The 21,148-nt window shown below is 40.9% G+C and overlaps 1 protein-coding gene across 5 annotated transcripts; it reads left to right on the forward strand.

The window, feature by feature from the left end:
• The first annotated feature begins 46 nt into the window (after positions 1–46).
• Positions 47–20,752, forward strand: mcf2b (MCF.2 cell line derived transforming sequence b). 5 transcript variants are annotated; one of them, XM_082548502.1, is made up of 27 exons: positions 47–616; positions 4,437–4,680; positions 6,086–6,220; positions 6,350–6,466; positions 7,201–7,350; positions 7,475–7,599; positions 7,730–7,844; positions 7,934–8,053; positions 9,581–9,772; positions 10,160–10,351; positions 10,431–10,611; positions 10,922–11,010; positions 11,325–11,425; positions 11,595–11,661; positions 12,118–12,233; positions 12,342–12,411; positions 12,496–12,588; positions 12,894–12,986; positions 14,319–14,444; positions 14,678–14,893; positions 14,977–15,069; positions 15,163–15,238; positions 15,471–15,513; positions 18,911–19,083; positions 19,660–19,778; positions 20,461–20,573; positions 20,668–20,752. In XM_082548502.1, the coding sequence occupies exons 2-27, from the start codon at positions 4,630–4,632 to the stop codon at positions 20,747–20,749; spliced, it is 3,048 nt and encodes a 1,015-aa protein (XP_082404628.1). In that variant the 5' UTR covers positions 47–616; positions 4,437–4,629; the 3' UTR covers positions 20,750–20,752. The 5 variants fall into 5 exon arrangements, with proteins under 5 accessions (XP_082404628.1, XP_082404627.1, XP_082404626.1 ...); XM_082548501.1 differs by lacking the exon at positions 47–616 and adding an exon at positions 2,039–2,277; XM_082548500.1 differs by lacking the exon at positions 47–616 and having other exon boundaries at positions 4,266–4,680.
• Positions 20,753–21,148: the final 396 nt, after the last annotated feature.

Below are 21,148 nucleotides of genomic sequence, written 5' to 3' on the forward strand. Positions count from 1 at the left end.
ACTATTGCTGTTTTTACCTGCTTCATAATCCTGTTAAGCAATCAGACAGCAGCTTTTTTCGGACAACAAAAGGTGCAGCCATCTAAATCACAGGGACATAAATACAACCTCACAGTCGCCATGCGGCTGTAGTAGGCCGATAATACCCCTCTGCACCTCCACAAATCACTCAAATCTCCTTTGATTCAGAAAGCACAACAAAACAGGCCATTTAAAATCAACGTTTTCTTTCTCTGATGGATTTTTTTCCCCATCAAAAAAATTGTGTTGAACATCTTTATAGCTTGCATTAAAAACTGCATCTGTGAGCAGCACCTTTATCTGTAAATATGGGTTAGCTGGGTATCTATGTGTTATTTGTTCTTTTTTATTTTCTTTTACAATCATAAAAACACAAACATTTTAAAAAATATATCAGATTCAAGAGTATTGCTATATGCTTGATAGGGAGATGAAATAATAAACTAACCTATATGATAAAGGTTTCAAATGTTTTCTTATTTTAAGCCAGTGTGCAGCCGTGTATAGATTCCTAGTACTCCAGTCTGTCTGCTCTCAGCAGATTAACAGTTCCCTCTCCCAATATGGTACAGATGACGGGAGTATCAACGGTGAGGTCAGAATAAGCTTTCTTATTCAACAGTGTCTAAGTAACGTGCCAAAGATTAAGGAGAATCACCAGAATCCCCTTTGACCCTTGAAAAGCTCCTAATCCTCCAACAGGTCCGTTATAACTAGCTTATGTTAAAAGAATGAAGAACACAGGAACGTAAAGTAAAACATTTTAGGATTGATGGGGATACTAGGGAATATTTTTTAGTTAAAAAAGATTCTTGATTATGAGACAGAAAGCTTTAAAAATGTAGTAAATGTAAATGTAGTGTTTTTATTGCATCCAAAGGATGACAAGACCTTTGCTGGAGTTAAGCCGAGGTTAACAGAGATTAGGCCACCTGGACACCCCACAAGTCAGGGGTTACTGTGTTGTACTAGAGCTGGGCGATATATCGAGTTTTTAAAAAATATCGATATATTTTTATACGAGATATAAGATGTGACAATATCCTTTATATCGATATAGTCTATGTTACATTATAATTATACTTGTGGAGCCGCAGGTTTGCCTCTCTTTCGTCCACTTCCGTCTCTACGCAACGTTACTCGGCCTCGCCTCTCCTTCACTGAACACAACTCCTCCTCGTCCCCCATCGCTTCACTTGCAGGAAGCGACAAGATGGACACGGCAAATCTCCGTTAACGAGTTACTGCACATCGCCGTGCGTGGGGCTGGACGGCGTCAACGTGTTAGCTAGCTAACCACGCTAACGAGCTAACCACGCTAACGCCATGCAGCCCAGAGGTGCTGCACGGACTAAAATCCTTTCATTTTCTCAAAAGTTGACAGCGCGCCTTATGTATGAATTCTGGTTGTGCTTGATGGCCGCGAACCGATTTTATGTGGAACACGGCGCTCAGCAATCTGTCAAAAAATGTTTTAGTACGACTTTAGTAAGCTACGGAGCTGCACCGCTTGATGGATTGTCGGAGCATTACGGCTGAGCCTCGCGGAGTGATACGTACTGTGCTTCAACGTAATATTACCCTACTGTGTATAAGGACTATAAATGGCACCTGTTAAGAGACGTGGTTGCGAAGCGGATTTCAAACTCCAGGCTGTCAGTACAAGTTGGGAACAGAGCAGCTGTGAAATCTGTCTTTGTTATTACGCTCAGCGTCTTTTAGTTTACATTTTGACTGCACAATTGTGAGCTTTTTGTTATGCACAAAAACAACATTGTTTTCTTTTATTTATGGAGCATTATTATTTAATAAATGCTCATAATTTATTTTTGAGTAAATTTTATGTACATCTGCTCTATGTTAATAAAAGTGCCTGTGTGACATCTGGGACACAGCTTTGACTAAGAACTCTCTTTTTGTTCTTACTTTATGGCTTTAAAAAAAATATATCGAGATATATATCTTATATCGCCATCCAGCTAAAAAATATCGAGATATGAATTTTGGGTCATATCGCCCAGCCCTATGTTGTACCAAACATGGCTTAACGTAGTCCTTAATGACAATCATAATCCCGGTGAGGTGTTCTGCACAGCCTTTATGAGCTTTAGCATTTTCCAGCTTTTGTTTTCTTTATTCGTTTGACGCAATGGGAAGATCTGACGCCAAGAGGGAGATGTTACTTAATGCCTTTTCCACGTTGGACTTTAACCACACGTATTCTTGATCTGGGTGGGATGAAATAAAACAGAAATAGTAGGTACAGGTTTTTCTGTCACTTGCTGATGTTTCTTGGAAACTGTGTCTCTGGCTTACGCCCTTTAAACCATCAACCTAAACACAATGTGACAGAGCGATTGCCTCTAAGGAGGATTGCCCTGTAGGACAAACACACTCATCTGTATCCAAAGAAATGGTGAAAAAAAGTATCTTTGACTTTTGAATATCTACTAATAGTGTATGTCTGGCATTAGACAAACTGAAAATATGTTTTTAATAGTATTTAACTTTAATTTAAGCAAGAAAGTGGGGCCGTAGAGATTTAAAATCTAATCTGCAGATCAACAGCAGTTGCTTAGACACAATATGCACATAAATACTCAGAAGAAACAAAATGTTAGTATAGTACACAGATTTTATCTTTGAAACAGATTTAGTCTGAGTAGTTTTTGATTGGTTGGAAACTGGAATCAAAGGAGAAAATGAGACAAAGAAGTGGGTTAAAGAGAGAAAAACAGAAATACATCCCCTACCTACTTAATGTATTGTAAAACTTCATATAATAGATGCTAATTAAATGGCATCGCTGTACCTGCAATTGTTGATTATGTTCAGACAGCTTCTTGAGTCCTGGGGACACATTTGGATGCAGTATAATTACTGCTCTTAAATCATGCCGTGAGTGTTCCAGTGGCCTACATTCATTTTATTTATGTGAACATTTGTTCTGCTAATACAAGCTTATGTATCCTATTTTGGGAAACAGTTCCACAGGTGAATAGGCATAAATAACATGCCTGAAAATAGAAGTATGTGTGGTGTAACAGGTGCTAAAACAAGTGTACTTGTTTCAGCACCTGATCGATAAAGACCGAGTCGGTGCCTCTCGTGCTCCTGAGAGGCTTTATTTTGGGACCAGCTGACTGAAGGCACTGACGGAGGTGGCTGAATCTTTTTAAGGCACACACTCCAGACTAAACAGACTAGTAATTATGAGGAGTGTCTGATGGGGGGAATCAGCCAAAGGCCAAATCCAGCTTAATCAATTATTTATGGGCTAGGACAGAATGAAATGACACGAGGTAAGGCACACGATATGAAGTATAAACAAACATAACAAGACAACATTACATGAGCTCAGATAAAACATTAGGCAAATGAAACTAATTTAAAACATATATATTTATCTGTTTAGGAGCTTTTCCATTAATTCTGAGTTATGTGATGAAGATGCTTTTTAAAAAAGTTGAATTACCTGTGAAGCAAAGCAACAACTGCCCAGGGGCTCGGCACCCTCGGGGACCCCACAAGGCCAGTTTCATTGTATGCCAAATGATTTCTGCTGATTTTATTTACGGACACCTTTGCTGCAAATACAATAATATATAAACAAATATCTAAATAAATAGGTAAATAAAAAAATACCAAAGTACTGACTAACCTGTTGGCTGTGGCATGAGAAAGACTAGTCAGATAACATTTTTTTAAGACTTATATATATATATATATATATATATATATATATATATATATATATATATATATATATATATATATATATATATATATATCCTACTGGACAGTAGGATAAATACTGGACTTTGAAGATAGAAACAAAGATACTGATGCCTAACAATACTATCGATATTTGGATATTTTTCCATCTTTACTTGTCATTAAATTAATCTTTCCTCCCTCATACCATGTCAACAAATAAATATCATACATGCATTCATTAATTCAGTGTTATACGCCTCTTAAAGTGACACCTCTATCTTCAGCTGTGCTGCCCCTAGATTTCACTAATGCCTCTGCTTCCTCATGTTCACGTGCTTCTGATGCCAAAAGGTGGTCCGCAGGTGACTCATCGTATCCTGAGTTTCAAGCGCCATCTAGCGAGACCAGTGGCATATTTCCATACAGCTTTCAATGTTATTTATTTTTTTATTTATTTTTTGTACACCTGTTTCATAGATAATCTTCCGGTATCTTATGACTTACGATCAGTGTTAGCGATGTGAGATTTAAAGTTAATAAATTATAATACAAATATAATATTATTGTGCAGAGTTTGTCAGTCTCCGAACAGTAAGTCGAGTGATTTAATTCTAATTTCGTCTGGTCACAGGAATAATGATGATAATGTAGACTTGTGTAAGTGTAAAGCGGCCAACTTCCTTTTGCTTTGACGTCAGGTGAAGCACACCCCACCATCCTGGTCCAGAGCAGAAGTGCATCTGCTGAGGTGCGCGCCGCTCTGCCTATCCGGACACTGCAGTGGAGGTTACCGTGCCATCTCTGCGGCTGCTCGTCCCCGACACCACGTCCCGCTGCGGACTTTCCGGGTACCAGTGAGGACAGGGCAGAACAAGGAAGCGCTAAAAAGCCATGGCCGAGTCCAACCCGCTACGGGGGTTCCCCCGTCTGCGCCGGGCCGCGGTAAGATCCGCCGGGAGGTGGGAGGCTTTAAACGGGGTGGCGAGAATGAGGATGCTGCAGCGGAGATATAGACGAGCTTTTCTTAAGGCTGCTAGGTGCTGCGACACAGAGGCTGGGATGTGTTCGCACCGCATTACATATTTAACACGCCTAAGAAAAGGGGTCGCGGTTGGACGGCAGTTCAGTGTTAAAGAGCCTGTGTCGGGGACCAGGACAGGCCAATGACAAATGTTTGGGCTGTAGTTGCAGGTGCAGAACAACAAGAGGCTGTATCAGCTCTGGCTCTGCAGTCTGCACACACAGAGGGATCAAGTTGTGCAGCTTTATGTAACACATTTTGAAACCTGTGTATTTAAAGTACTCACACAAATCTCTGTGCAGTTGTTTGGTGCAGATGTGCCTACAAGTCTGCAGCTATCAAGTTACCTCCATCATGGCTGCTGTTTTAGTAAATATCAAGAGGGACTGTGTGCAGTTGGGTGATTATTTACCTGGGACATTTGTAGTGTGCGCAGAGTATCAGTCTGGGTATTTGGTGTCCAAAAAAAGCTCCACAGCTATAGTTGATAACAGACTTGATGGCTTTTAATGCGCTTTAAAAAAAAAAAAAAACACCTAATGAGGCATCCTTGAGGTTCTGCTTGTGTATTAGATTACACTGCACACATCAGTAGATGAGCAAGTGAAAATAATGCATCATGAGACACAGATAAGCTTCCCTCCAGGTTTCTCAGATTTGAAAGAGACTTACATTATATATAGAAGTCTTCTCCATTTTTATTAACTCCTCAGCCTCATGTTATCTGAGCCTGCACACAGGAGAGGGAAACTGGATAAATGGAAACACTGGCAGGCTTATGAAGAAAGAGTAAACATGCTTGATGACTAACCTTGCAGCATGTGGAAAAAGTAATACTTCAGTGGCAACAGAAGGTGTGGCATTCTTTGAGTTTGTAAAGCGGATACTGTTTACAGTCTGTGGTGTGAGAGGAGAGATGTGGACAGGTGATGTGAAAAAGAGAGAAGAGTGACCATAGAGCAGAGTGAGCCAGAGAAGCTGACCGTCAGACCTTCTGAAGTGCTGCAGAGGCTGAAAGACTCCCCAGATTGACACAGAGGGATGCTGAGGCTGTGTTGAGCTTTGCTAGACTCCATGACAAACAACACCCAGCTGTCAGTGACTCTGAATGACTCGTCTGACTTTTTTCAACCCTCTAATTCTGGTGTTGTCAATCTGTGGGGTGAGCCCCCTTAGCAGGACACATAACCACAGCAGCATGAACAACATGGGAAAAATATCGCTTGTGCTAAATAATGCTTACCTTTATTTCACAAACATTTAACATACCAATCATTTCTTTGAATGACTGATAAATTGAGGGAATGATATCGTTTCTTCTTTCAGACCTCATTTCCAGGCAATCTACATTTGATCCTGGTGCTCAACCCCAGCAGTTTGTTAAGCTCTGCGCCGAGTCCATCATCGAGCACCGACCTGGGCTTTCGCTTCAGTCAGGATGACTTTCTGTTAAAGATGCCGGTGAGAGAAGGGGTTAAAAACTAGAGCACTCCTGTGCATGTATATTTAATTTTGTCACCTTTTAAAATGCCAACTGCAGTGCAACACTGGTCAGGTAACAGCCGGTTGCCTCGCGTTTGTGTTTTCTAGGTGGTGATGCTGCGTTCTGTTGGCGACCTGCTGCGCTACATTGATGAAAATCACTTGACAACAGACTTCACTGCAAAAGTGCAGTTCTGCCAAAGCGACTGGGTCGTCCTCCGAACAGTACGCACTTCAGATACTAGATAATCCACTTTATCTAGGCATGTTTTCTGTCATGCTAATTCTGTTAGTATCCAGGACAACTGTCTATGCTGCTAAATTTAACAGGCCATGATAGCTTGTTCTGGGAATGTAAAAATGTGTCTTTATAAATATTCTAAGCCTTCATTTTTGATCTTTTACTTTATGTTTAATTCTTTTGTATTATATACTCATGTGAAACAGAAAGTTTTCATATACAGTCATGTTACAAACTAAGTACACGTTTAGTGCTTCCTTTGGAGTTAAAAGGTTAACTACAATTCCCGTACCACTAAACAAATGCACTTGATTAATTGATAATTGGCAAGTGTAACCAACTCTTATAAAAGGAGCATGTAAGTGGTTGTAAACACTATGCTACACTCTTCCAAGGAGATGAGTCTTAGCAAATTCACCCCAAGATCGGACATTGCAATGCTCAGAGAAACCTTAAGAGAGCTGTGCAAAAACAAATTCCTGCAAACCTCAAAGAGTGGACCAAAATGTGGGAGTTGATAAAGTCGTATAAAAAACTTCAAGTTATTGCTGCTAAAGGTTGTTCAACAAGCTCCTGAATCATTAGGTGTACTTAGTTTTTCCACATATTTATATGCCTAATTTTGAGAACCATCAAAAAACTGAAATACAAATAATTTATTTCTGTGTTTTTTTTCTTCTTCTTTTTTTGGTTTGGGTGAAAATGTGTAATCCTGCAGTCCATCGAGACGTTTGCAGTGACAGTTAAAGAGATTGCCCAGCTGCTCCAGAGCTTCGGATCAGAGCTGTCAGACACCGAACTTCCTGATGAGGCTAACGCCATCGAATTCTTGCTGCACTCCCACACACACCGATACCGACAGATGAAGGTGGTGTTTTGCTCCCAATCATTTCCTGCCTCTCTCTGCTCACCCACACTGTATCTGTCACTTTCTGTACTTAATCATTCTCTCTCTCTTTTTTTTTTTTTGCATCAATTTTGTACTGATCTAGGATGATATCAGGAATGTGCTGAAAGAAGGACGCCTCCTGCTGTCAAACCTGGAAACTGTCAAAGCTTCTAAAAGAGATGCAGAGGAGGAGAGGGAAATACAAGCAGACATGGACACTGTTAAGAGGTAAACCATCAGAGGATAAGTGAAGCTCGGCTTGAGTATGAAAGACACACTCTCAGTTTAATACCCTTTTCTAATGTTATTAAATCGTTCTTTTAGTAGACAGTTGTGTCATGCGGCCTGTGTGTTTTAGGCTCCTGGCACAGCTCGGAGACATGGAGGAGGCATTCGATGGCTTCTTTGAGAAACACCACCTGAAGCTGCAGCAGTACCTCCAGCTGCTACACTATGAAAGTAGTTTCCAGCAGGTGTGATAAGTGGTGCCGATGTCTTTTCACAAGTCGTAGTAGTTCATGATCAGAGTCACACTGTTTTGTATTTGGTATCGTGTGTGTAGATGGAGGAGGTCCTGGAGCGGCTCTCTGCCCAGGAGAAGGAGATTGCCTCTTTGGGGAACACAGTGGTTCAGACAGAACAGTTACTTAAAGACCTGGATACACTGGACAAACGTGCTCAGGTGACACACATGCACACACACAATTAACATCTCACATGTGACTTGAAGAAATTTAGCAAGTGGGCCAAAATGTATATCTGTTTATCCAAAATAGGATTTATTCTCCTTCAGCAGTAATCTGCTGAAGGAGAATATGTGGAAAGCCCAAAGGCAAAGAGAGCATTCCTCCTGCCCTTCAATGCTCATATATTGAATGCCTGCAGGCAGCGAGAGCAGCAGCAATCACCCACACAAGCAAACACACAATACCAGACAAATCTACCTTCCCTTCCATGTGGACACATAGGAAGCCTGAGGCAGGGAGATCAGCAGGCCGAGTCATTTCAGTGATATCTGTAACTGGGTTATATACCCATGAAGTCTATTCTGGCCACTGGCTATCAAAACCAATTCGCTTTGGTGCACAACCTAGCATCCCACAGATTCTTCTAAACTTCAGCTATATGCACTTCGAACCATCATGAGAACTCTCAATGTTGTGTTGGTAAAGTGCAATTTGTGTTCTGGCCAAAAAACAGCTATGAACTCCAGCAAATATGACGTCATATCTCTCCAAGCACTTGCAAAGGCATTCTGCTAGCAGAAAACTAGTAGCAAGAGACCTCCGCACACAGAGCGGGTCAAAGTGGGATTTTAATTACTCTTCCACACATAGCGTGGTGTAGAGAGGACCCGTATGCAGGACCCAGAGACAAACAAATCAAGAAAATGCAATCCTTTTATATTTCTGTTCAAAACTAGACAAAGTCCACCATGAAAAAATGAGATTTAGAAAGACAGGAGTGCCATAGATGGTTTGAAAAGGACAGGAGGGAAAAGCATAACTATATATAGGTGAGAATGATGAGACACAGGTGGAAACAGTCCACAGCAATTAGAAACTATGAGGGTTGGGGAGACGATTATATGATGGAGATAACCTTTAGAGCAGCGGTCCCCAACCTTTTTTGCTCCACGGACCGGTTTATGCCCGACAATATTTTCATCGACCGGCCTTTAAGGTGTCGCGGATAAATACAACAAAATAAAACTAGTACCGGTACCGAAAAAAAGAAAATTTATTCATAACACACGTGAAAAGACCAAGGAAAACCGAGTAAACGATAAAAACGATAACAAAATAACGCTGAAAACCGATAAAAACCCTGAAAACCATACATTTCACACCTGAACCTCAACTCTCGCGGCCCGGTACCAAACGACTCACGGACCGGTACCGGTCCAAGGCCCGGGGGTTGGGGACCGCTGCTTTAGAGTTAAACAGGAATAAGCTAAAAACTAAATAATTAACATTAAGACATGAAAACTAACACCAAGTCTGACAAAGACAGGGGAACACAGGAGGAAGGAGAAACTAGATGCACAACAAAACTCACCAAAACATAACAAAGCCAACATAACACATTTATGGCTTTTGGCAGGCTTTTCTTATAATTTGTACTGATGGAGTTTGCATGTTGTTCAGGTTCGTTCTTGTCTGACCTTTTCGTCATTAAAACCTCAAACCTCTGTCTCTGCTTGAATCAGGAGGAGATGGCTCGTGCCCAGGTGTTGATTCTACACGGTCACCAGTTGGCTGCAAACCACCACTACGCCCTGGCGCTCATCATCCAGCGCTGCAATGAGCTGCGACATTACTGTGATGTCATCACCATCGCCATACGCACCAAGAGGGCCTCGCTCACTCGAACACGAGACCTGCTGGGCTGCCTTGAGGAGGTAAAAATGTTCACAGGCCACTCTCACATGTGCAGAAATGCAAAGATGTGTGCATACAAACTTAAATGAAAACAGCAAAATGATGATTGTGCATTTTTGATTGAATGATCTACTTGTGAATCTTCCTCTTGCCATTAATGAAAATCAGGTCATTTTTATTTATACAGCCCCAAATCACAAATATGCCTCTATTTATAGTTGTCTATAAATCTATAAATCTCTAGGCTCTTCTGTCCTAGAGAAACATTTGACAAAGAAAAGTCTCTCATCTGCAAGTCAGTTGTTGACTGAAGCAAATATTTGCTCTGTTAGCAATCGTTCACCTTTCTTGTAGCACAAAGTGTTGCCATGGAATCGGTCTTGTATTTAGCAGTCTTTTGTGAGCAGGCCCTTCGCTGGTGCGACGAGGGCGCCTATCTACTGGCCAGCCAGATGGTGGACAAGTTCCAAACCAGAGAAGGAGCTCAGGAAGCATTGCAGTACCTCAGCTGCCACCAGGAGAGGGCGCCATCAGCCATGAAAAACAGCCAGGATACTCTCAGCTTTGAATTTCAAGCCATACTCACCCCGCAGCTACAGGTAACCTGAAACCGCTGACACAAACACACATATATTTGACACCACTGTTGTTTACTATAGTAGCTCTGTGTCTGTCCAGTCCCAGATTTCCATGGTGACAGAGAAGCTGAACTCAATGCAGTGCATGATCAGAAACAGGGAGCAGTGTCTGAGGAAGCTGGCGGACGTGCAGGTCCGACCCATACAGCTGGTGGCCCCTCGGCCAGAACCGGACCAGACTTTCCAGCGTTGCAAGTCACCCCTTTTCTCCCCCAAACATGGTATAACATCTTCCATTGCATTCTTCTTAACACATACTCAACAATTCAATCCTAATGGGGTTTCTTCCTGTTTTGCAGTAGAAAGTATGATAAAGCACAGGAGATATTTTGAGCATTGAAGAGGTTCATGTCTGTTGTTGAGTAGGATGTTCTTGGGCACAGTTATCTCCCTATCCTACCTCCATGTCCCTCTTGCATTCAACAGTTTAACCAAGCTTTGTTCTTGACTGCGCTCTAAAGGTCTTGAGCTGTTGCTCTTTTGCCAGCATTTCCTTTTTGTTCTTTCTTATATGTGCGATATCCTCCACAGGTGTAGACTTTAATGTTTTGAACTCCAAGTTCTCCTTTGATCTGCTTCCCGGCAAGAGGGCTGCAAGAAGGAACAACAGCCAACCCAAGGTGTGTGTCTATATATATGTACACATATACGTGTGTGTGTGTGTGTGTTTTCTCTTTCACTGCAGGAGAAAACTTGAACTTAGTAGACATTACCCAATGGGCATGCGACATTAAACAATTTTTAATCTCCCAGCATGCACCAGAATAATATTTCCAGTAGAAGGAGTGTGTCTCACTGCTGTGTACTCTATGAGAAAGGGCAACTTTGGCAACAGATCTGCAGACTCTCTGTTTATCACGTGTTTAAAACGCGTATTTTTACTCACTTTCCCACGGAAAGTTTAAGCTGACGTGATATGTATGTGTTTCGTCAGATCGAGGTGATGCATGATTACCAAGGCAACCGCAGCTGTCTATATGGACCCAACCCTGAAACTGATTCAGAGGCAGAGGACAACCCAGAGCAGGTCACACGGTACAGTCTTAAATGTTAATTGTGACTCTAATGTTGCTAGTTGTTTTAGGTGTATGTGTGTGATCCGTTTAGGAGCCTTTCAGCTTCTTCCTGTGCGAGTGTCAGAGCTTACACAGTAGTTTTACATTGTTTTTTTTTGTCTGTTTATGTTTACGTTCACTCTTTTTAGCCATATTATGAAGGAACTGATAGCTACAGAGAGGATCTATGTGGATGAACTGCTCTCCGTCCTTCTGGTGAGTTAGTTTAGATCATTTGATGGTATTGTTTGGTTTGTTGGATATTTCATAATTTTTATAGATATACATATCTGTATACAGAATAGTAATGGAGAGTATTTTAGGTACAGGGGCTTTCTAGATTTAATTTTTAGTCTGGGTAACACTGACAGCATGAGGAGGGAATATCTTGAAATCTTGGGCAATCTTGAAACCACTGGCTATTACCTGGTTATGATTTAGTTGTTTGTTAGCTTTTCTAGTTTGTCTTCATCAACGTCAACATTAACCAGGGCACAGAAGAACAAGTCTTAGCTAGAGTATCCACGGAGTGGTCATCAGATGACAGGGTTTCCAGACTTGTTTTGTCATTTTGTATTTCTTGACTTTTTTAATTAAAACTTTCTCCTTTTCTTTGGCTTGCATTACCATCTCTCCTCTCCCTTGACTACCTCTCGCCCCTGCAATTATCAGGGTTACAGGGCAGAAATGGAGGACCCCTCTGTGGCTAATCTTCTTCCTGTAGCTTTGCGCAGCCAGAAGGACGTTCTGTTCGGCAACATGCCAGAGATTTACCAGTTCCACAGCAGGCAAGCCGCACACACAAACACACAGAGCTCACAAGCTGTTCCTGTCCCTTTCTGTCTTTTCATGCTGATCCAATTTCCTTTTATGTTCCTCTTGGTTTCTCCTTGCAGGATCTTCCTCCAAGATCTGCAGAGTTGCCTGGAGACACCAGAGAGCGTGGGGGCTTGCTTTCTGAAAAGGGTGAGGGAAGATGTGATGAAAAACACGAGGACTTTACGTGTGATATAACATAATATGTTTAAATGTACATTTGTGTGTGAGCAGAAGGAAAAGTTCCAGGTGTACGAGCGTTACTGCCAAAACAAGCCTCGCTCCGAGTTGCTCTGGAGACAGTGTGCTGATTCGCTGTTCTTTCAGGTAGTTGCACACGTTTAACACGATGCACTCACTTTCACTTTGTAGTTATGGCACCGTTTTTGTTCAGAATGGATTTTGTGCTGTAGCGTTAATCTCATTAAAATGACGTTAACGCGGCTAGCCCCGTGCGAGGGCTGCATAGCGTCAGCGCGGTTAGCTCGTTAACGCGCTAGCACTGTGCAGCCCCTCGCACGGGGTGATCCGCGTTAATGCGGTTATGGAGTTAACGTCATTTTAACGAGATTAACGCTGACAGCACTAATTTTGATCTCTCTGTCTCTGTGTCCTGTTCTTTCTTTCTGCAGGAGTGCCAGAAGAAGCTTGATCACAAGTTAGGTCTGGACTCTTACCTCTTGAAACCAGTCCAACGCCTCACCAAGTACCAGCTGCTGCTCAAGGTTTTCTACATTTGAGCTATAAAAATTTATTAGTAATGCAGGTCACTCACTGAAATGAATAATTCTTAGTCTGTTTTCAATGTATAATAAAGAAATATAAATTTTGACTTATAATTTCATTAATAGCCCGACTGACGTATCCGATATTTTCGATATTAGCTATTTGCTGATTTATTGCTATTGACATTTATAAAAACGAGACACCGGAACACACTTATACCGTGTTATGAGTAAATCAATACATATGACAAATATCAGAGAAATCTGTTCGCACTTTGTGTGTCGTGTGTCTGGAGAAATATCATAATAGCAGATTTTTATAATACTGATGTTCATCAAATATCGGTCTCTGTATAGGTCAGCTCTAATTACAACTGCTGATAACAAAAAACTTTCATATACCTAATAAAGATCAGTATGCTACTAACATAGCTACTAAAGCTTAAAATCAGATATTGTATTACAAATGAACAGTACATGCAATACATGATCTTTCACTATTTTCACTATTTTCTGGGGGTTTTTACCGTCAACTTAGCACGACCCCTGCCAGTCACAAAATATTACAGCAATCAATGTTTTTACAACATGCAATTGTGTTAAAAAATCCTAACTTTCTCATGATTTACAGTGTGCATCTGTATTCATAGAACAAAAATATTCAGGGAGATCTTGAATGATTACTGATTCATGAGTCCCTCAGAAGCTCAAATAAATACTCTGGTGGTGAAAATGTTAATATTTGCTTTCATCCACTATGTTATTGTGTATTACTTGGTAAGTCATGTACCAAAATCTTCTCAGACATTCATCATCCAGGCCATAAAATTTAACAGCACCCTCATACAGCGCAAAGTGTATCAACTCATCACCAGAAAAAAAGTGCTTCTAATGTTATTGGCTACAGCAAAGTAGGTCAGGAAAACAAACATGTTTCATAATTGAAAATGTCTGTGCGTTGAACTTTGAGCTGCAAGAGGGAGTATTGATAGAAGACTGAGCTCTGTGTGTGCCTGCGGTTCTTGTCCTGACCTCTGTTTTTTTTTTTCTTTCTATTAGCGGTAATTATTATTTTTGCTGTGCTTTTTTTTAATAGCAGTAATATCTCATGTGGACGAGCCGTCCATACAGTAATTGCTTTTGTCTGAATTGACGCATGGACAAAATGACAGCAACAGGTTGGATCCATTTATTCAATTTGCAGAGTCACAGACAGGCTGACAATGATTTACATGTGCATAAAGCCATTTAAGTGGACAGACATCAAGGCAGACCAGATTAGATAAAGTAAGATCCACTGACATGTCATGCTGTGTGCCTGTCCTTGTTCAGGAGCTTTTAAAGCACTGCACAGAGGAGCGATACCGCTGTGAACTCCAGGAGGCTCTGGACTCCATGCTGGAGCTGTTGAAGTCTGTCAATGACTCCATGCATCAAATAGCCATCACCGGATATCAGGTACCAGCCAGTCAAATCAACAAATAAAACAGCAGACACACAATCACATTACTGGTTCGCAGATTTATGACCTTTCATCACACTTAATCTTATTAGAGCAAAGCACAAAATCTTTCTTACTGGTTGCGATGAGAATAGATTGTGCGTGTGGAAAAACCTTCAGTATATTACTTTGCTGGCAAGCTGCAGATTTGAGTCTTGAGTGTATCCATCTGTCTGTCTCCATGACACAGGGTGATCTCAGCCATCTGGGTCGTGTCGTGATGCAAGGCAGCTTTAGCGTGTGGATCAGCCATAAAAGGGCAGCGGTGCGAATGAAAGAGCTGGCCAGATTCAAACCCATGCAGAGGCACCTCTTCCTCTATGAGCACGCCCTGCTCTTCTGCAAGCGCAGAGACGAGGACAACCACGACAGGACGCCCTTCTACAGCTTCAAATCGTGCCTCAGAGTAATAACACGAAAAACTCTCTCACATTATCAGGCGACTCAAACACTTTGTTTCCAATTTACGGTTTTTCTCTCTGTCTGTAGATGAGTGCAGTGGGAATCACGGAAAATGTGAAAGGAGATGTGAAAAAATTTGAAATCTGGTATAGCAGCAGAGAAGTGGTGTACATAGTTCAGGTATGTGATGCTCTTTTTTTCTATTTTAAGTGTAACTGAAAAGACTTTTCAGTGTCTTAGTAGTGTGTTATTTTCACTCTGTGTCTCTATTAGGCTCCCACGGTGGAGGTCAAAGTTGCCTGGCTGATGGAGATTCGAAAAATTCTCAACAACCAGCAAAAACTACAAGGTTTCAATTAATGTTGATGTTGCTTTGTGACCTTTTCTTTTTCCTTTTTTAAAAGCCTGATTTCATTTATATGACTCGTGTTCAGTCGTGGTTTTTTTTTTTTTAGTGCTTTGTGGTTTTTGTTGAAACCTTAGGCTCCTTCCTAGCAGTGTAATTTCCTTTAATCTGTTGTTTATGGATTTTTATTCCTTCTACATCTAACTCATTCCTCTATGTCATCTCATCTTCTTAGATGAAGCTTCTCTTCTGCTTTCAGACAACCCTCTCTCTGACAGGTGATTCTCTCTGCATGACCTCACATGATGTAGGGATGTGCAAAAACATTTACATAAGAATCATGAAATGTTTTTATTCAGGTCACACAAACCAAAAAGATTCAGTTTTTTTCAATAGCTTTTTTCAAAAGTTGGGACGCTGTGTAAAATGCAAACATATCAAAGGTACAAGCTGAGGCATTTTACTGGTCCATGAAAAATATTTGCTCATTTTAACATTCATGATGGCAACTCGTCTCTATAAAGCTGGACTTTAGAGAGGTAGAGTTTCTCACGTGTAAAGATGGGCAGAGGTTCACCAATCTGCATAAAACTCTGTCTGCAAATTGTGAAACAAATTTCACAATAATGTTCCTCAACCTTTGTGAATTGTGAAGACTGAATATCTCATCCTCTACAGGACATTATATCATCAAATGATTCAAAATCTGGAGAAAGCTCTGTGTGCTCAGGGGACAAAGATTTGAAAATCATTGTGTACATTTTACACGGTGTCCCAACTTTTTTTGAATCTGGGTTGTATGAGTAACTCAGTGGATAGAATGTCAAAATTCCCTCATCCCCATATAGCATCAGAGAAGCTTGTTATGATGTTTCATGTGTGGTGAGAACAGGTCAGCCCAAGTCTGATGACTCGATTCTATTCTTTTAAAGCTTGATAAATTCTGTGAAGAAAAAGATTGTGTTTTGACCCTTAAATCCAATTTCTGGAATGACTTCCCGATCACATAACACCCGCCTACAAGTCAGGATATCCGCCATCGCCACAATCATAATTCTCATAATAATCTTTTTACAGTTTATTGATGTTACTGAGTCAGTGTGCATGTGCGCAGTAGCTCCATATGTGAATGTATCAGCATCTTTGTCATTACCCTTGAGATTTTAACTGCCAAATCCTGCAGATGGCACAACATTGTCTTCAGCTCTGATATTTAAAACTGCTGGTTTTCAGCACCATGGACAGTGCCATTCACTTAATTTAGGCCTGCTACAGTTTCTTTCTGTGCTGCCGGGCTTTGATTCCTCTTCATATTCATGCATATTCACCTCACTGCAACAGTCCCTGATTAGATGCTTTAAAGTCCTACTGACTGTAACAGGGAGGCTGTGCATTACGTTCTTTTAAACACATTCTTTTAAGTGACTCTGTCAGATACATTCTTGATCCCGTGGTGACCATTAAAGTGATAGGATAGGAGGTAACTGTAAGTTAGACTACTTTTAGAGCGGTTTTCTTTTTAATATCTTGCACTTGTTGCTTTGATGATCGCAAGCTATTCAACGTATTGTCAGTGATGGAGCTTTGCAGTGTGTTGGAGTTTGTGGGTGTGTGTTTGTGGAGTTGTTCTGGAGGTAACAGTTTTATGTTTACAGGTGGCATGCTAGCATGTTGTAAGGTCAAGTAATGGCTGAGCCTTGTGTGTGTCACATTATGCAAGATCATGGAGATTCAGTTTATGGGAAATTTATCAACACTGGTATATTTTCTCTTTGTCAGCAGCTTCTACAAAGAGATCAAAACTAATGTTGTTATTTGTAGTCTCAGCCGGGTTTTGCTTGGACCTCCACTGTTCATGAAACATTTTTAAACATATCAATGACACATACTGTTGCAGTGCTGTAATCACTGGCACTAGGTTACAACAGTTGCATTATTTATAATTCAAAAAATAAATAAATAAATAACTTGCACAGCTATAAAGAATTATTAAACATTTGATGTAAAATTAAAATCCATATTTGTGAGCATTTATAGAAATCTTTAATAGGGAACCAGGAGATTTTAAAGGGTGTTAGAAGGTATTGACAGAGACAGATGAGATGGTAGATTTGAGGGCCAAAATGTAGGATGCAAAACTAATTTACACACAAGCTTTAATGGCTGATTTCAAAATTCACAAGTTGAAAAGAGAAACAAAAGGTACCAGAGAAAAACAGGAAGAACCATAAAGCAAACCGGGTCCTTATGAAGCAAGCTCAGCATCACCACGGGGAAGTACCCAAAAGACAAATGCTAAACACAGAGAGAGGAAGAGTTTGACTGAACAACATGAATGACAAAAGTGAGTACTGCTGCGTTTTCAGTCAGAGAAGCACTTCATAACACATCAGAGTGATTTCTTTGGTCTCAGTTGATGCATTTTTTCCAAAACACGTCTCTGTGGCTTTCAAGCTCAGAAGACTTTACACCCAAAATTGGTTCACACCAAGGATCCTATCCCCCGGTAAAAACAGAGTAATATAGTGTACACTGTTAAGTGCCAGGAGGATCGCTCTCAGTTATACATCGGGGAAAACTGATTAAGCAGAAGAGCTGCATCCTCTGGAAAAAACTCTATTTACACCTACAGATCTCTTTGGCCCTTGTTTTAGTGATAAGAATGTACACGTCCTGGACAGGGAGGAACGCTGGTTTGATCCGGCAGTCAAGCAGGACATTTACCTGAAAAGGGAAAAATCATCTCTGAACTGAGGAAGGGACCCTAGCTACAGTTCTGTGATTGCATCCAGGATTTCCTTACCTGGATCCAGACTGAGGGTGAAAAGTCGTACGCAGAATATTCTGTAAATTCAAAAAACTAAAAGTCATCGTACCACAGGAATGAGGATTAAAGAGTTTTAAAAAGTACAACAAACTTTAAGCACTAGAATGATAAAAAAAAACCCCAAACAGAAATTCAGACTAAAATGTTTTAACACAAAACTCAAAGAGGCCCACGACCCATTGTTAGTGTTGGTCTTATCATGGGAGTTGTTGACATACATTAAATGATACCAGCGATTTCTTTTAAGAATTTGAGCATGGTAAAACCCCGATCAGACATTGTCTTGAAGCACTTTTGGATTCTTACTAATATACAGTATGGATGATGAAATACTGTAAGGATTGCCACTCTTTGAATGATATGTGGATCTCACAATTGTGTAGGCCTCACAGTATTTGTAAGTAATTGCAGTGTTTGCTTTATTTAGTAGATGGGAAGGCTTAAAACATTCGGACAATTATTATTGTACTGCGTTAATGTTCTTTCTAGTTATTGTATTAAATGGGACAAGCTTCACCCGTCTACTACATAAAGCAGGTTGAAGCACACGTGGAAATTATTTGCAAATGCCCTTTAATCAGGGCCTGTTATGCGTGTTTGCGTAGAATATTGTAGAAATAATATTTCCATATATTGCAGCGATCTATGATATAAATGATTTTCATGTGATAACCTCGAACATCCTTTGAAATCAGGCGCTGAAATATATGTGACTGTTACCTGAGTGGAATGTTGTGTTAATTTACAGACTGTGTTTGAGGTAACAGCTCGTTTTGTGACACCGTGGATGTCGTTGTTGTTTTGTTTGTTGTGCTCGTTGGTCTTGTTCCCATTGTGATGTGGTTTAGTGCATCAGAGATGTGTGTGTCGTGGGGCAGCGTGCCGGTGGGAGGCTGCTCAGCGTGTCTCCCTGTTCCTCACAGCTCCTCTACAACAAGCCACTCCCACATTCCCAGAGGGGAGGAGTCGCTACACACTAGCCCCGCCCATTCTGATCCTGTGGTTCATTCACCTCGACGCAGTGAGTTGGACAAATGGAATACAAACACACACACTTGTTTTTACACCTTAGCGAGGACATCAAATCGACAGGAGCTGTCCCTAGCCACTTACCTGAACCATAACAAATGAATATTTAACCCTAAACCTAACCATAACCTAATTGTAACCTTAACCCTGAAACTGCAATTTGAGGTGTTTGTGCTGATATGCTGTATTTGATTTTTTATCATGCCCTACCATCTTTTTAGAGATAAGAGGTTTTCCCCTTTTTCTAATTGCTCTGTCATGAACTTTAACATTTAACATGGGTATTCTGCAGCTTCTCTCAGCATTGCATGGTCTCACTTTAGTGAACATTTTCTAGGATGTCCACTGGGAAGTTTAGCATCTGTATTGCATGTTTTCCACTTGTGGATGACCTTTCTTAGTGTAGAATGATGGACTTCAGATTGGAAATGACCTTACTGACCTTTCTTTTTTACCATGAGTATTTCATTACTAACACTTAACTGTTCAATTTTCTCATTTACAAAACAAAGAAACAGAAAAATTCTGCAGTTTCACTTCACTTCTTTTAGCTGTCTTTCATCTGTAGGTTGGCCTGTGAATGCTCACTCAGTGGCAATCTGTGAGGGCCTGGAGGACTGGGGTGCTACAGACCTCTCCACTTTATCAGACTCAGAGGAGGAGGATGAGGATCAGCCTGCCCCACTGGTGAGATTTTGTTACTGTCACATGAGATATGCACAGAGTTCACACAGAAACTGAGATGTGGTTATGCAGAGAACATTGAAGCAGTCTAAATATGCTTGCCTGATGGGAGGGACTTACTAAAGCTTTTAAAATTCTAGCTGTTATTTTTTGTTTGTTTCTTTGTGTTTGCATGAAGCCTACCGCCTCTTTAAGGGAAAACTATGAACATTAAGCTGTGCAGCTACAGCAGGTGGAAGGTCCTACCTGAACCTAGTAGACCTCCCTCAAATGAGTGGTGGCATCCAGCCTGACATTTTCTTACACCAGAATTCAAAATATCATTAGCATAAGAGCTATAAGTCTTATGTCTTTGTTTTTTAAAAAGATCCTCCAGCTTTCTTTTCTGGCAGTTCCTTCCTCGTCTTCCTCATCTTCCTCTTTTCATTACCTCCTACTGGAGACTGATATTAGATAAGACCTGCCTTCTTGATATTTTTCCCCCATCCAATATGACTATGAAGGACACTGTGACTGACGTATCATCTATTGTACACTGATACTTTGTGCGATGATGCTCTTTGCGCCTGTGGTGGTTTATGAGTTCCTAAATGAGTAAATATGTATTTGTCTTGTCTATTCATTCACGTGGCAAAGGGTTTTATACACTGTTCCCTCAGTTTTAATTGTTTTTACTCTGTTCCAGGTGGCGGGCAGGTACAGAGTGATGGTAGAGAGCACCATGGCCAGCTCTGATGACATCATCTTTAACTGTGGTGATGTCATCCAGCTGCTGCATGAGGATTCATCAGGAATGTGGTAAGACAGGCGACATTCTTCAGAAATCTTGCATTCAACCATTTTCAAATGTTGAGATGTTTAAAAAGATTTCCTGCGATGTGTGTAACTGCAGGATAGTGAAGAATATAAGTCGTGGCGAAGAAGGCCGCGTCCTACCCGAGGACTTGCATAGGATTCTGGGAGAGACGTGCTGAGAGCCAATCAGGACAGAGGATGAATGAAGAAGTGTGCCTGTTTGTTCCTCATACTTTGCCTGAATATCCTTCCATGTGTAGAGACACACACAGACTTATATATTCCATCAACTTCCTGAAAAAATGGGCATCTGAATCTGCTTGTCAATCAGAATGAAGCACAACATCAGCCACAGACTTTACTCCTCAAACTGCTGTGAGAGTTTCACCTCTGAAGACTGTGACCTCCAGAAAGAACCTCAGAAGACTTTAACAGTGGAAAGCACATACAAGCCATCCTTTGCTCTGCCTTCTCCGGCAGCAGTACATCAGATTATTTTGGACTGAAGACTTTAAACAGGGGCTTTTATTTATATGTTCAGAGTGGACTTTTGTTCTAGACGTCAAGCTGTATAATTT

This window comes from Aulonocara stuartgranti (genome assembly GCF_965226115.1).
Source record: "Aulonocara stuartgranti genome assembly, chromosome: 10".
Classification (NCBI taxonomy): Eukaryota; Metazoa; Chordata; class Actinopteri; order Cichliformes; family Cichlidae; genus Aulonocara; species Aulonocara stuartgranti.

Excerpts from the sequence above, each read along its gene's own strand:
- mcf2b (XM_082548502.1), top strand. The coding sequence starts at position 4,630 with ATGGCCGAGTCCAACCCGCTACGGGGGTTCCCCCGTCTGCGCCGGGCC. Across the intron at positions 6,221-6,349 it reads ACTTTCTGTTAAAGATGCCG|GTGGTGATGCTGCGTTCTGT; the intron begins GTGAGAGAAGGG and ends TGTGTTTTCTAG. Across the intron at positions 15,239-15,470 it reads CAACCAGCAAAAACTACAAG|ATGAAGCTTCTCTTCTGCTT; the intron begins GTTTCAATTAAT and ends TCATCTTCTTAG.